We start from the raw sequence: 14371 nt of genomic DNA, 5'->3' as shown, positions 1-14371 counted from the left end.
CTTGTACAGAGAGTGAAATGGTATTCCCAGCAAATTCTGTATTCTCATCTTCTTATATACAATACATGCAACTAAATGTCAGACATTTGACTAGTGTAAGAAATTACAGTGAGAAAGGCGTTTTGTAGGCTAATAACAAAGCAAGAAATGGATAAACTTGCTTGGAAGTGCTCATAATGGATTATGTATATATTGCAGTAGGTGACTGTCATGTGTTAAAACAGAGTTCTGTGGGAGAGGGAAAACAAAAAATATGCCATGTTTAAAGGTGGTTAATCACATTTGAGCAACATTTTCTGACGTTTTTTTTTTCCAGTTTTCATATTATTCTGTTAGAGATTTATTTAAGGAACAAAAATACCCATTACATACAGTTAGATCCCTATTGAAAATGTATATTTTATCACTTTTTATAAAATTTCTCCCTTTAAAAGCGGATTATTTCTTTTGCTTTTAAAATAATTTCTAGTTTTACATTTGCTTTGGATAAATATTAGGATAGTTCAACTACCTGAAACAAAAGGCAAGTTTTAAAACAGTGTGTAGCTTCGGAATTAATTTATTTTCACTCTGTCTTGGTTGCGCAACTCAGTTAGACAAAGGGAGGTAATGATAATTTTACAAACTGTCATTTCTAATGAATTTTAGCAAAATATGTACTTGTCAATGCAAATCTTTGACAGCTTTATTACAATAGTGCTTATATTCATATCATTCCTTAGGCAAAATGTGTTAATTGAATTTATACTTATGCTAAAATAACACCATCTTGGTTGGGCAACAAGAATAGGAAAATCAAAGTTTAAAAATACTTCCAGTGATAATATGACGTATATTCAAATTTCTGTAAACACAAATAAGTGTAAATGATCAGTTGGTTAAGTTTAGAATAAATCTGTTTGTTGACTAAAATCTGATTAACCACCTTTGAACTGATATATCTTGTTTCCTACTTTTGAAGACTGCTTCCTTAAATTTCTGACAAGCACTTGCATGGATGACGGTAGTTATGGATTTCTGACCAGAACTTGCCTTTATAACAGTTTCCCTGGATTTCTGACCAGTACTTGCCTTTATAACTGTTTTCCTGGATTTCTGACCAGTGCTTGTATTGATAACTGTTTCCCTGGATTTCTGACCAGTGCTTGCCTTGATAATTGTTTCCCTGCATTTCTGACCTGTACTTGTCTTGATAACTGTTTCCCTGGATTTCTAACCAGTACTTGTCTTGATAACTGTTTCCCTGGATTTCTGACCAGTACTTGCCTTGATAACTGTTTCCCTGGATTTCTGACCAAAACTTGTCTTGATAACTGTTTCCCAGGATTTCTGACCAGTACCTGCCTTGATAACTGTTTCCCTGCATTTCTGACCAATAGTTGCCTTGATAACTGTTTCCCTGGATTTATGACCAATACTTGCCTTGATAACTGTTTCCCAGGATTTCTGACCAATAGTTGCCTTGATAACTATTTCCCAGGATTTCTGACCAGTACTTGCCTTGATGACATGATTTCTGATCGGTGCTTGAATTGATAACTGTTTCTCTAGATTTCTGACCAGTACTCAATTTGAGATCTGTTTCCCTGGATTTCTGATCAGTGCTTGTATTGATAACTGTTTCCCTGGATTGCTGACCAGTGCTTGTATTTATGACTGTTTCCCTGGATTTCTGACCAGTATTTGCCTTGATAACTGTTTCCCTGGATTTCTGACCAGTGCTTGTATTTATGACTGTTGCCCTGGATTTCTGACCAATACTCTCCTTGATAACTGTTTCCCTGGATTTCTGACCAGTACTTGCCTTGATAACTGCTTCTGTAGATTTCTGACCAGTATTTGCCTTGATAACTGCTTCCTTGGATTTCTGAAGGTATTTGCCTTGATAACTGCTTCCCTCGATTTCTGAAGGTATTTGCCTTGATAACTGCTTCCCTGGATTTTTGACCAGTATTTGCCTTGATGACTGCTTCCTTGGATTTCTGACCAGTATTTGACTTAATGACTGCTTCCCTGGATTTCTAACCAGTATTTGCCTTGATAACTGCTTCCCTGGATTTCTAACCAGTATTTGCCTCGATGACTGCTTCCCTGGATTTCTGACCAGTATTTGCCTTGATAACTGCTTCCCTGGATTTCTGAAGGTATTTGCCTTGATAACTGCTTCCCTGGATTTTTGACCAGTATTTGTCTTGATTACTGCTTCCCTGGATTTCTAACCAGTATTTGCCTTGATGACTGCTTCCCTGGATTTCTGACCAGTATTTGACCTGATGACTGCTTCCCTGGATTTCTAACCAGTATTTGCCTTGATAACTGCTTCCCTGGATTTCTAACCAGTATTTGCCTTGATGACTGCTTCCCTGGATTTCTGACCAGTATTTGCCTTGATGACTGCTTCCCTGGATTTCTAACCAGTATTTGCCTTGATGACTGCTTCCCTGGATTTCTAACCAGTATTTGACTTGATGACTGCTTCCCTGGATTTCTAACCAGTATTTGCCTTGATGACTGCTTCCCTGGATTTCTAACCAGTATTTGACTTGATGACTGCTTCCCTGGATTTCTGACCAGTATTTGCCTTGATAACTGCTTCCCTGGATTTCTAACCAGTACTTGCTTTGATAACTGTTTCCTTCTATTTCTGACCAGTATTTGACTTGATAACTGGTTCCCTGGATTTCTAACCAGTATTTACCTTGATTACTGCTTCCTTGGATTTCTAACCAGTACTTGAATTGATGACTGCTTCCCAGGATTTCCAGCTAGTACTTGCTTTGATGACTGCTTCCCTGGATTTCTAACCAGTACTTGAATCGATGACTGCTTCCCTGGATTTCTAACTAGTACTTGCTTTGATGACTGCTTCCCTGGATTTCTAACCAGTACTTGCTTTGATGACTGCTTCCCTGGAGTTCTAACCAGTACTTGCCTTGATGACTGCTTCTCTGGATTTCTAACTAGTACTTGAATTGATGACTGCTTCCCTTGATTTCTAACCAGTACTTGCTTTGATGACTGCTTCCCTGGATTTCTAACCAGTACTTGAATTGATGACTGCTTCCCTGGATTTCTATCCAGTACTTGCCTTGATGACTGCTTCCCTGGATTTCTAACTAGTACTTGAATTGATGACTGCTTCCCTGGATTTCTAACTAGTACTTGCTTTGATGGCTGATTCCCTGGATTTCTAACTAGTACTTGCTTTGATGACTGCTTCCCTGGATTTCTATCCAGTACTTGCCTTGATGACTGCTTCCCTGGATTTCTAACTAGTACTTGAATTGATGACTGCTTCCCTGGATTTCTAACTAGTACTTGCTTTTATGACTGTTTCCCTGGATTTCTAACCAGTATTTGAATTGATGACTGCTTCCCTGGATTTCTAACCAGTATTTGCCTTGATGACTGTTGCCATGGGTTTCTAACCAGTACTTACTTTCATGACAGGATTTCTGATCAGTGCTTGTATTGATGACTGTTTCTCTTGAAATCTGACCAGTACTTGCCTTGATGACAGGATTTCTGATCAGTGCTTGTATTGATAACTGTTTCTCTGGATTTCTGGATTTCAGACCAGTACTGTGACCAATACTTGCCTTGATGACTAAATTTCTGACCAGTACTTGCACCTCTTTAAACGATTTCAGAGACTATGGCTGAAATTGCCCCCCTCCACTTTTCGCTCCTCCTTTTTAGTCTTATTTTTTGTCAAAGTTTCCTAGATTATGAGTAATATAATTATGATGTTAAATATATGTTCTGTGTTAAAAATATGTTCTACATAAAAAAACAACATGAAAATATTACTTTTAAAAACTACATTTTGTTTTGCTTTTTAAATACCCAGTCATATGTAAAAGTGCAGAGTGCATGCAAGTTTCATAGCTTAAACTGTGGATTGACTAATGCGGCCATGTAATATCTTTTTTAAAGATACTTCATGTCATATAATATCTACATCAACTAGGTTTAGAATAAAATTACTTGCAGTGGATTTCTGTCATAAAAAGGCTTCACAATCGGTATAATAGTGGAATATACACCCTTGATGTTTTGTGACTCTACTTAACATTCTTGATTTGTCAAAAACGACCAAAAAAAAAAAAGAAACAGCATAATTATTGCTTTGAGAAGGAAAGGGCTATTTTTCCCTGTAAAGATTTGTGGAAAACTTTGAAAAGCTTTTGTTCTGTATTTTCAAAGTAATTTGGCAGAAAAGTTTCTTGGATGACTGCACTGATATTGTTACGTATTGTCAATGTGAAACTCAGTTGAGTGATAAAGGGCCTTCATGGCCCTCCTAAACATGTTGACAAAATATTTGTTCATTTGAAATTGAATATTATGCACAAGTGTTTTCCATAACAAGTCAATGTGTCACTTGTAAGTCCCAGGCTTGTAAGGTCAAGGTCTAGCTTACAGATTGAAGAATTGATTTGTCTGTTTTGTTAGGGGTTAAATAACAAGAGGATATGTCATGCTCTTACTTGGATGGGTCTATTTGTGTGCTAGATGAAGACTTAAAGCCCTAGTTTTTCAAAAATCGATATTTTTGTGGAAATTATCCTTCTGAAGGAAATATCAGTAATTCTGTTACAGTTTCTTGTTAATAAGGCAAGCTGATATTATTCCTTGGAGGATGTTCTCTTGGCAATAATTTGATTTTGGCCATCATTATCTATACATTAATTGAAGTTATTAGTTAAGTGTTTCTGTAAAATTCTTGGCTGACGAATGAAAGAATAGTTTAGTCTCTATTATACATCTGTTTTGAAGAAACAGATATATTATCCGTTTGTCTGTCCATCAAAATTTTCATTTTGGGACTCTACGTCAGATATAATAACAGCTATAGCTTGGATGACCACACACCACGTGAGGGGGATCCTTACAGCTTTCAAACTTTACAGCTCGACTATACGAAGTATATGGAGAGCTTTCCTACTCGACCAGGCGTTGGTGTTTTTCCGAGTTGGTTAAAGTTTTTATGCACTTTCTCTTTTTTCTCCTTATTTCTGTAGTTACTTGATGGATTTGCTTTAAACTTAAAATAGTTATTCCTCATCATCACCCACATCATCTGGCATAAGGGCCATAACTGTCACTCCAGTATTTCATAAATTATCCCAACTTTTTACTTGGAATTTCAGGTTAAAGTTTTGGTGCACTTTCACTCTATCTCAGTTATTACTATGGATTTTATTCAGATTTAAAATAGTTGTTCCACATTATCACCCACATCTTATGACACAAGGTTCGTAACTCTGGCACCAATTTTAATGAATTATGCCCCCTTTTTACTTGAAATTTCAGGTTAAAGTTTTGGTACACTTTCACTCTGTCTCTGTTATTACTAAATGGATTTGATTCAGACTTAAAACAATTGTTCGACATCATCACTCACATGATATGACACAAGGGTCATAACTCTGGCACCAATATTTCATGAATAATGCCCCCTTTTTACTTAAAATTTCAGGTTAAAGTTTTGATGCACTTTCACTCTATCTGTGGTATTACTGAGCGGATTTGATTCAAACTTAAAATAATTGTAGCACCTCATTACTCACATCATATGACACAAGGGCCATAACTCTGGCACCAATATTTAGTGGCTTATGTCCCTTTTTATGCCTCCCTTCGAAGAAGGAGGGGTATATTGTTTTGCAGATGTTGGTCGGTCTGTCGGTATGTAGACCAATCCGTTTCTGGATGATAACTCAAGAACGCTTGGGCCTAGGATCATGAAAGTTGATAGGATGGTTGATCATAACCAGCAGATGATTCCTATTGATTTTGAGATTAGTAGGTCGAAGGTCAAGGTCATAGTGACCCAGAACAGTTAAACGGTTTTTGGATGATAACTCAAGAACGCTTGGGCATAGGATCATGAAAGTTGATAGGGTTGTTGTTCATAACCAGGAGATGACCCCTATTGATTTTGAGATCAGTAGGTCAAAGGTCAAGGTCACTGTGACCCAGAACAGTTAAATGGTTTCCAGATGATAACTCAAGAACGCTTGGGCCTAGGATCATGAAAGTTGATAGGAAGGCTGATCATGACCAGCTGATGACCCCTATTGATTTTGAGGCCAGTAGACCAAAGGTCAAGGACACAGTGACCTGGAACAGTAAAACTGTTTCCAGACGATAACTTGAGAATGCATGGGCCTGGGATCACAAAACTTATAAGAGAGGTTGATCATGACAAGTTGATGACCCCTATTGATTTTGAGATCAGTAGGTCAAAGGTCAAGGTCACAGTGACCTGGAACAGTTAAATTGTGTCTGGACGATAACTTGAGAATGCTTGGGCCTAGGATCATGAAACTTAATAGGGAGGTTCATCATGACCAGCAGTTGACCCCCATTGATTTTGAGAACAATAGGTCAAAGGTCAAGGTCACGTTGACCAAGAACAGTAGAACTTTTGTGCACAGTGACCAAATAAATTTCTGTTCCTTTTGTAATTACTGAATGCATCAAGGGGGGCATTTCCTGTTCTATGAGCTCTTGTTTACTTAGAATTTCAGTTTAATTTTGATGCTTTTTCATTATATTTCTGTTGTTCCTAAATGGATTTTATTCAAACTTAAAACGGTGGTTCCACATGGTCACTAACATCATATGACACAATGTTCATGATGCTGGCACCAAAATGCTTTGAGTTATATCCCCTTTTTACTAGAGTTTCAGGTTCCAGTTATGATGCACTTCTGTTTTATCTCAATTATTTGATTAAAACTTCAAATAGTTGCTCCACATTACTAGCCACATAATATTACACAATGTCCTGGTGCATTACTTTTGCAGAAATTTTTATGAATTATGTCCCTTTTATACTTATTTAATGTTTTGATACACTTCTCTAATCTTCATCCACATTGGAGTAATTAAACACTTCAGTGACAGCTCCAGCTTCCTCACATGTGCCCAGTTTCACTATCCAGCATTGAAATAGTCGAGCGCGCTGTCTCCTGTGACTCCTCTTGTTATAGTTTCAGTTCAGTTGATATTATCTGTCATCCACACCCTGTCCTTAGTGCCTCGGGTTTTGTTTGGATTTTGCTTTGCAAGATCAGTATGGCCCTTGACTTAGTCAAAAATATGTATTAAGAGCCTAAAACTTGAGAACCACTTGACCCAGAATGTTGAAACTTCATATGATGATTGTACATGCAGAGTAGATGACCCCTATTGATTTTGGGGTCACTCTATGAAAGATAAAAGTCACAGGGGCCTGAACATGGAAAACCATTTCAGGTCAGTATTTTAAGAACCACTTGACTCAGAATGTTGAAACTTCATAGGATGATTGGACATGCAGAGTAGATGACCCCTTGATTTTGGGGTCACTCTATTAAAGGTCAAGGTCGCAGAGGACAGAACATGGAAATCCATTTCCAGTCAATAACTTGAGAACCATTTGACCTAGAACCTTCAATCTTCATAGGACTGAGTAGATGATGACTTTTGTTTCTGAGGTCACTCCATCAAAGGTCAAGGTCACAGGGGCCTGAAGATAGAAAACCCTTTCCAATCAATAACTTGAGAACCACTTAACATAGAATGTTGAAACTTAATAGGATGATTGGACATGCAAAGTAGATGACCCCTACTGATTTTGGGATCACTCAATCAAAGGTCAAGGTCACAGGGGCCTGAACATGGAAATCTGTTTCCACTTCATAACTTGAGAACCGATAGGTCCAAAATGTTGAAACTTTGTGGGATGATTGGACATGCCAAGTAGATGGAATCCCTGTTGCAGCCAACCATTAGTGTCTTTTTGACTTTTGCTCCTGTCCCCTATTGACTTCTTTGCCTATACGACTATGCATAGGGGAAGACATGTGCTTTTCTACAAAAGCATCATCTAGTTTGATATATTATTAATGTGTCAATCAATTAAAAAGTCTTAAGATTACAAAATCGCATTCTTTCATAAGAGAAATGGACTGAAATCATATCTTAAAAATGTTTTTAAATGGAAAAGCAAAAACATACACAAAACATCAAAAGGTGCTTTCTGAAAAAGTACATTTGTTATGACTTTAATGCCCTGGTACAGGTACAGTCAAACCTGTCTTAAGCAGCCACAGAGCAAAAGTGGCTGCTCACAGGTTCATAAAAGCGGACACAGCCTTCCACATCTACTCCCATGGTGTATAACTGCTATAGGTATGTCCCTGAACTTTAATTCATATCAGCCATTTTTTAAAAATCAAAATTCATGTTACTAGCAGGATACGGAAATTATATCCTGTCTGCATGTGACGTCTGTTGACCAATAAAAATGCAAGAAACTTGTAGAATGCGAGATAAAGGTATATATACAGGCCTTAGTGTGCCCAGTACCTGTTATATAAACAAGCCTTATTCTGCCCTACCTGGTACAGATATATATGCTAGTACAGGTATATATGTGGGCCTCAGTTGCCCTATCTGGTACTGGTACATAAACAAGCCACATTGTGCCTAATGCTTGCTACAGGTATATGTACAAGCCTCATTTTGCCCTACCTGATCGATACACACATCTCCAGACTTGATGAGTTGTGTTCCGTTGAGTAAAGTTGACAATTATTCTTTGAGAAGAAATGGAACAGGATTAAAAAGTAGAAAACAATTGACCTAGATAAGTAATAAGTTTCTATACTTTTAGTTCATGGTAGAAATTTCTGTTTTATCTTTAATTTATAGCTACTGTTAAATGATGCTAGACTGCATGCCAGCGTAACAATATATGAATTCTTCCAAACAGTTTCCTAGATTTAGTAAAGTACAGCAGAATAACTGTATGGAAATTGAGAACTCATCTAATAGTTGTAACAATTTTGACATATGAAGTGACTCCATATATAATATTAAATGAGTGGAGAGAAAGCTGATTTATCTGACTCCAATATTAAAACAAGTGCATCAACTGATAGCCTCATGAATCTGCTTGAATGGACTCACCAGAAGCTTGATTCCGGCATCCAGGTCGTTAAGGAAGTTGGAAATTGGCTTGATATACATTTCCTGAAAGAGAATGATCAACTGAATAAACAGGTATGGAACTAGGTCTACATTAAAAATGTATAGCGGTGGATATCTTGTTTATAAAGTTCTGTAGTCTATAGGGAAAATAATGTATATAATGCACAGCTCAAGTTTTTGTATCCTCCCTTGGCTGATGCCCGTCCATCTGCGTGTCTGTCCATCTCAGTTTGTGTTGTGCATACCAGTATCTCAAAGGTGTTTGACCTAGAGTCACCAAACATCATAGGATTGTTATTATCCCCCATGGAGAGATATAGTTTTGTGTTGTTCATATATGTCTTTCCATCCATCAAAAGACATATCTATGACATGGTTTGGAGTATTTAATAAATATTGAAAAATCTGCAAACTGAAACTAACTTAGAGATGTCCAGCTAGTGATACCTAGGTATTTACCTGTTTTCCAATTGATTGACTGCTTTCCTCAAATTTAAGATAAAATTTTGAGCTCAGGCTTTGTATGGTGAAAAGCTCAGCCTTTGTACGGTGTAGAGCTCAGTTTTGTATGGTGTAGAGCTCAGCCTTTGTATTGTATAGAGCTTGGTCTTTGTATTGTGTAGAGCTTAGACTTTGTATTTTGTAGAGCTTAGACTTTGTATGGTGTAGAGCTAAGTCTTTGTATCGTAAAGCGCTCAGGTTTTGTATTATGTAGAGCTGACTTTGTATGGTAATGCTCAGTCTTTGTTTGATGTAGAGCTCAGTCTTTGCATGTGTAGAGCTCAGTCTTTGTATTGTATAGAGCTCAGTCTTAGTATTGTATAGAGATAAGTCTTTGTATAGTATAGAGCTCAGTCTCTGTATTGTGTGAGCTCAGACTTTGTATGGTGTAGAGCTCTGTCTTTGTATGGTGTAGAGCTCAGTCTTTATATGGTGTAGAGCCCAGTCTTTGTATGATGCAGAGCTCAGACTTTGTATGGTATAAAGGTCAGTCTTTGTATGGTGTAGAGCCCATTCTTTGTATGGTGTAGAGCTCAGACTTTATATGGTGTAAAGTTCAGTCTCGGTATGGTATAGAATCCAGTCTTTGTATGGTGTAGAGCTCATTTTCTGTATGGGGTAGAGCTCAGTCTTTGTATGGTGTAGAGTTCAGTCTTTGTATGGTGTAGAGTTCAGTCTTCGTATGGTGTAGAGCTCAGTCTTTGTATGGTGTAGAGTTCAGTCCTTGTATGGCATAGAGCTCAGTCTCTGTATGATGTAGAGTTCAGTCTTTGTATGGTGTAGAGTTCAGTCTCTGTATGATGTAGAGTTCAGTCTTTGTATGGTGTAGAGTTCAGTCTCTGTATGGTGATGTAGAGCTCATTCTCTGTATTGTGTAGAGCTCAGTCTTTGTATGATGTAGAGCTCATTCTCTGTATTGTGTAGAGCTCAGTCTTTGTATGATGTAGAGCTGTATGGTGTAGAGCTGTATGGTGTAGAGCTCAGTCTTTGTATGATGTAGAGCTGTATGGTGTAGAGCTCAGTCAAGTTCACTGAATTTGCTTGGAGAATATATATTGTTGTCATTATTTGAATGAAATTATGTCCATAGATATTACAAGTATTGGATGTCTGGTTATATTGATAGGAATGCCAAGTTAATGTATTTACTGGAGTCCAATAAATGTAGTAATGTAACAGGTATTTATGGTAGGATAGAGTAATTCAGCCATATGTATTAATTAAGATTCTCCTCCACCAAGTTGAATCATTCCAATTAATTATTTATCATGGTTGATGTTTAATGCATGAATTGATCTGTACCTAATCTAATTAAAGTAAGGAGGAGAAAATGACACCATGAAATAATCACATACTGAGTGATGAGAGGTACAATGAAAATGGCAAATGAATAGAGTCAAATCTGTGTGAAGGACCACTGCCAAATAAATGACACTACTTTTAATTAAACATGCTACTAGAGGCAACTAACTTCTTTTACAATTTTATTGTAGATTACCTGTGTTTAGAGACCAGCTGCCAAGAAAGACCACTTTGTTTATTTCTCATGGATGGTCTTCACAGTCATATTTTACTGTTTTTAGTTCACCTATATATACAAAGAATATGTAGAGCTATTGCACTTTCCTGTTTTTCAGTGTTGATATTAAGGTTGGCATATGGCATGAAAGCAGGTTTGGCCAAATGCTATATCTTCAGTAGCATGAGATGACCTCACAGGACAACAGAGAGGAGCATCTTCTCATGAACCACATGATAAATGTTCATCAAACTTTGTAGCATCATGATCTGATTTTCTTTACGTTTTGTTCTAATGGGGATGCTCAGCCCCTCTTAGGGGCAGCTAGAGCTAAAAGATAGAAATACCTAAAACGTCTCCTCATGAACTGCTAATATGGTTCTTAATCTTATTAAATAGTGATCTATTCTATACTTTTCAGGTTGACAATGTGAAGTTGCTTGATCGATTCAGTGCCAGAAACACAGCTGTTGGAACTCTTTACCTTACAACTACACATTTAATATTTGTTGACAGTGCTGGAAAAAAAGAAATATGGGTAAGAGCATTTCTTGTGATAATATTTTTAGTGTTGTATTGTTGTTTGTTAAATACTTCCTTTTATTCTACCTGAAAATAAAATGTTGATGAGTGGTTCCATATAGTTCCAACCATGTCCATCCTTCAGTTTCATAATTCATGTAACTCACACAGTTTTCCAGGGATTTGTCCCGAACTTACAAAAATGTATCTGTCCCAAAACCTGTCCAGATATCTCCTACAGTTTTCCAGGGAGTTGTCCCAAACTTACAAAAGTGTACCTGTCCCAGAACCTGTCCAGATATCTCCTTCTACAGTTTTCCAGGGATTTGTCCCAAACTTACAGAAGTGTACCTGTCCCAAAACCTGTCCAGATATTTCCTACAGCTTTCCAGGGATTTGTATCAAACTTACAGAAGTGTACCTGTCCCAAAACCTGTCCAAATATCTCCTACAGTTTTCCAGGGATTTGTCTCAAACTTACAGAAGTGTACCTGTCCCAAAACCTGTCCAGATATCAAAACCTGTCCAGATATCTCCTTCTACAGTTTTCCAGGGGTTTGTCCCAAACTTACAGAAGTGTACCTGTCCCAAAACCTGTCCAGATATCTCCTATAGTTTTCCAGGAAGTTGTCCCAAACTTACAGAAGTGTACTTGTCCCAAAACCTGTCCAGATATCTCCTTCTACAGTTTTCCAGGGATTTGTCCCAAACTTACAGAAGTGTACCTGTCCCAAAACCTGTCCAGATATCTCCTACTACAGTTTTCAAGAGGTTAGGTCAAACTTACAAAAGTATATCAGCATGAAGTGAACTTGTGTGGAAAAATGTTACAGTTTTCAAGGAATTTCACCATGGTAAATTAATTACTTTATTGTCATACCTGCCTGCCAGGATTTTTCATTCTGTCCCGTGAAACGAGACTATCTGTTAACCTGTGGCAGAGGGTAATGGGCAGCCGGCAGGCAGCACTGCTATCTTGAGCAGTTCTTATCCAATGTTGAGCCTAAGATTGGTCACAATGTTTATGGGCATAATATCTCGTTCAAGTTTGATAACCAGCTGGATCCTCCAAGTCTCTTTAGAAATATGACCAGTTACACAAAATTGCCAAAACTGATGGTGTCCATTTGATGGTGTCCGTTCTCTAACTTAAGCACTTCTTATCAAACATTTACCTTAAACTTGATCACATTTGTTTATGTACATGATATTTGGCCAAGTTGATAACCAGTCTCTGAAGTTATAGCCGTTAATTTATTCAAAGTAGAGAAAATTGACTGTCTGTTCTCTAACTTTAGCGGTTCTTATCTGATATTCACTAAACTTGTTCACAGTGTTTAATGGTGTAACCATAGTCATGTTCAGTAACCGTCCAGATTGTCCCTGGAGTAATAGCCTTTGAATTACTATAAATTGTGAAAATTTACGGCATGTGCTGTGTAACTTGAGAAGTTCTTATCCAGTGTTCACTAAACTTGGTCACAATGTTTATAGGCAAAATGTCTTGGGCAAGTTGATAACTTGCCAGATAGTCCCCGCTGCTCATGAGGTCTTGCCCTTGAATTACTTAAAACTGGCACAATTGACAGTGTCAGCTTAATAACATAAGCAGTACTTATCCAATGTTCACTGGACTTGTTTGTGGGCATATTATTTTTGCAAGTCATATCAGCTGGAAATGCTTTGTCATTCTGGGGTTATGGCCCTTGAATTGATAGAAATTGAGATAATTAACAACTAGGTTGCTCAAGTAACTTGCAATATTTCTTGTAACAGTTTGGCATTCTATTCTTAGATTTTTGTGGCCCCCCCCCCCCCCCCCCCCCCCATGAGTGGTGGGGGCATATAGATTTGCTCTTGTCCGTCCGTCCTTCCGAGAATGTTGTGTCGCGCCTAGCTCCAAAAGTATTTCACATAGAGTCACAAAACTTTACAGGAATGTTGGTCAGCATGTGTAGTTGTGCACCTGGGGTTTCACGTCCGGATTCATTCAGTCTTGTTGGAGTTATGGCGCCTGACTTTGTAAAAATTGGTCATTTTAGTGTTGTGTTGCGCGTAGCTCCAAAAGTATTTCACGTAGAGTCACAAAACTTTACAGGAATGTTGGTCAGCATGTGTAGTTGTGCACCTGGGGTTTCGCGTCCAGATTCATTCAGTGTGTAGGAGTTATGGCCCCTGACTTAGTGAAAAATTGGTCATTTTAATGTTGTGTCGTGCGTAGCTCCAAAAGTATTTGACCTAGAGTCACCAAAGTTTACAGGAATGTTGGTCAGCATGTGCAGTTGTGCACCTGGGGTTTCGCCTCCAGATTCATTCAGTATTGTATGAGTTATGGCCCCTGACTTAGTTAAAAATTGGTCATTTTAATGTTGTGTCGCACATAGCTCCAAAAGTATTTGACCTAGAGTCACCAAAGTTTACAGGAATGTTGATCAGCATGTGCAGTTGTGCACCTGGGGTTTGCATCTGGGTTTATTCAGTAGTGTAGGAGTTATGGCCCCTGACTTAGTTAAAAATTGGTCATTTTAATGTTGTGTCGCGCGTAGCTCCAAAAGTATTTGACCTAGAGTCACCAAAGTTTACAGGAATGTTGGTCAGCATGTGCAGTTGTGCATCTGCGGTTTCGAGTCCGGATTCATTCAGTATTGTAGGAGTTATGGCCCCTGACCTTGGAAAAAATTGTCATTTTAATGTTTTGTCGCGCGTAGCTCCAAAAATATTTTACCTACAGTCATTATTTCGCTACACAAGACCAGACTTCTTGTCCAGACTTACTCAAACAAAAAAGTTTGTGAAACATATATGTTAAAATGTACTTGACCTAGAATCATAAAACATTAGAGG

General features: G+C 37.8%; 1 protein-coding gene across 3 annotated transcripts in view; it reads left to right on the top strand.

Annotated features, from left to right (window-relative positions):
- LOC123557428 (myotubularin-related protein 8-like) overlaps positions 1 to 14371 on the top strand; it is a 110968-nt gene that overhangs the window by 15018 nt on the left and 81579 nt on the right. The window contains exons 1-2 of one of the 3 annotated variants that reach the window (XM_053543768.1): positions 8718 to 9057; positions 11427 to 11543. In XM_053543768.1, coding sequence (XP_053399743.1) covers positions 8875 to 9057; positions 11427 to 11543 — 300 coding nt within the window. In that variant the 5' untranslated portion in view covers positions 8718 to 8874. Of the gene's footprint in view, positions 1 to 8717; positions 9058 to 11426; positions 11544 to 14371 lie in introns of those variants that run through there. The other 2 variants (XM_053543766.1, XM_053543767.1) reach the window with 2 other exon arrangements.

Source organism: Mercenaria mercenaria, chromosome 5 (genome assembly GCF_021730395.1).
Source record: "Mercenaria mercenaria strain notata chromosome 5, MADL_Memer_1, whole genome shotgun sequence".
Taxonomy (NCBI): Eukaryota; Metazoa; Mollusca; class Bivalvia; order Venerida; family Veneridae; genus Mercenaria; species Mercenaria mercenaria.
This window is presented reverse-complemented; position numbering and strand designations above follow the sequence as displayed.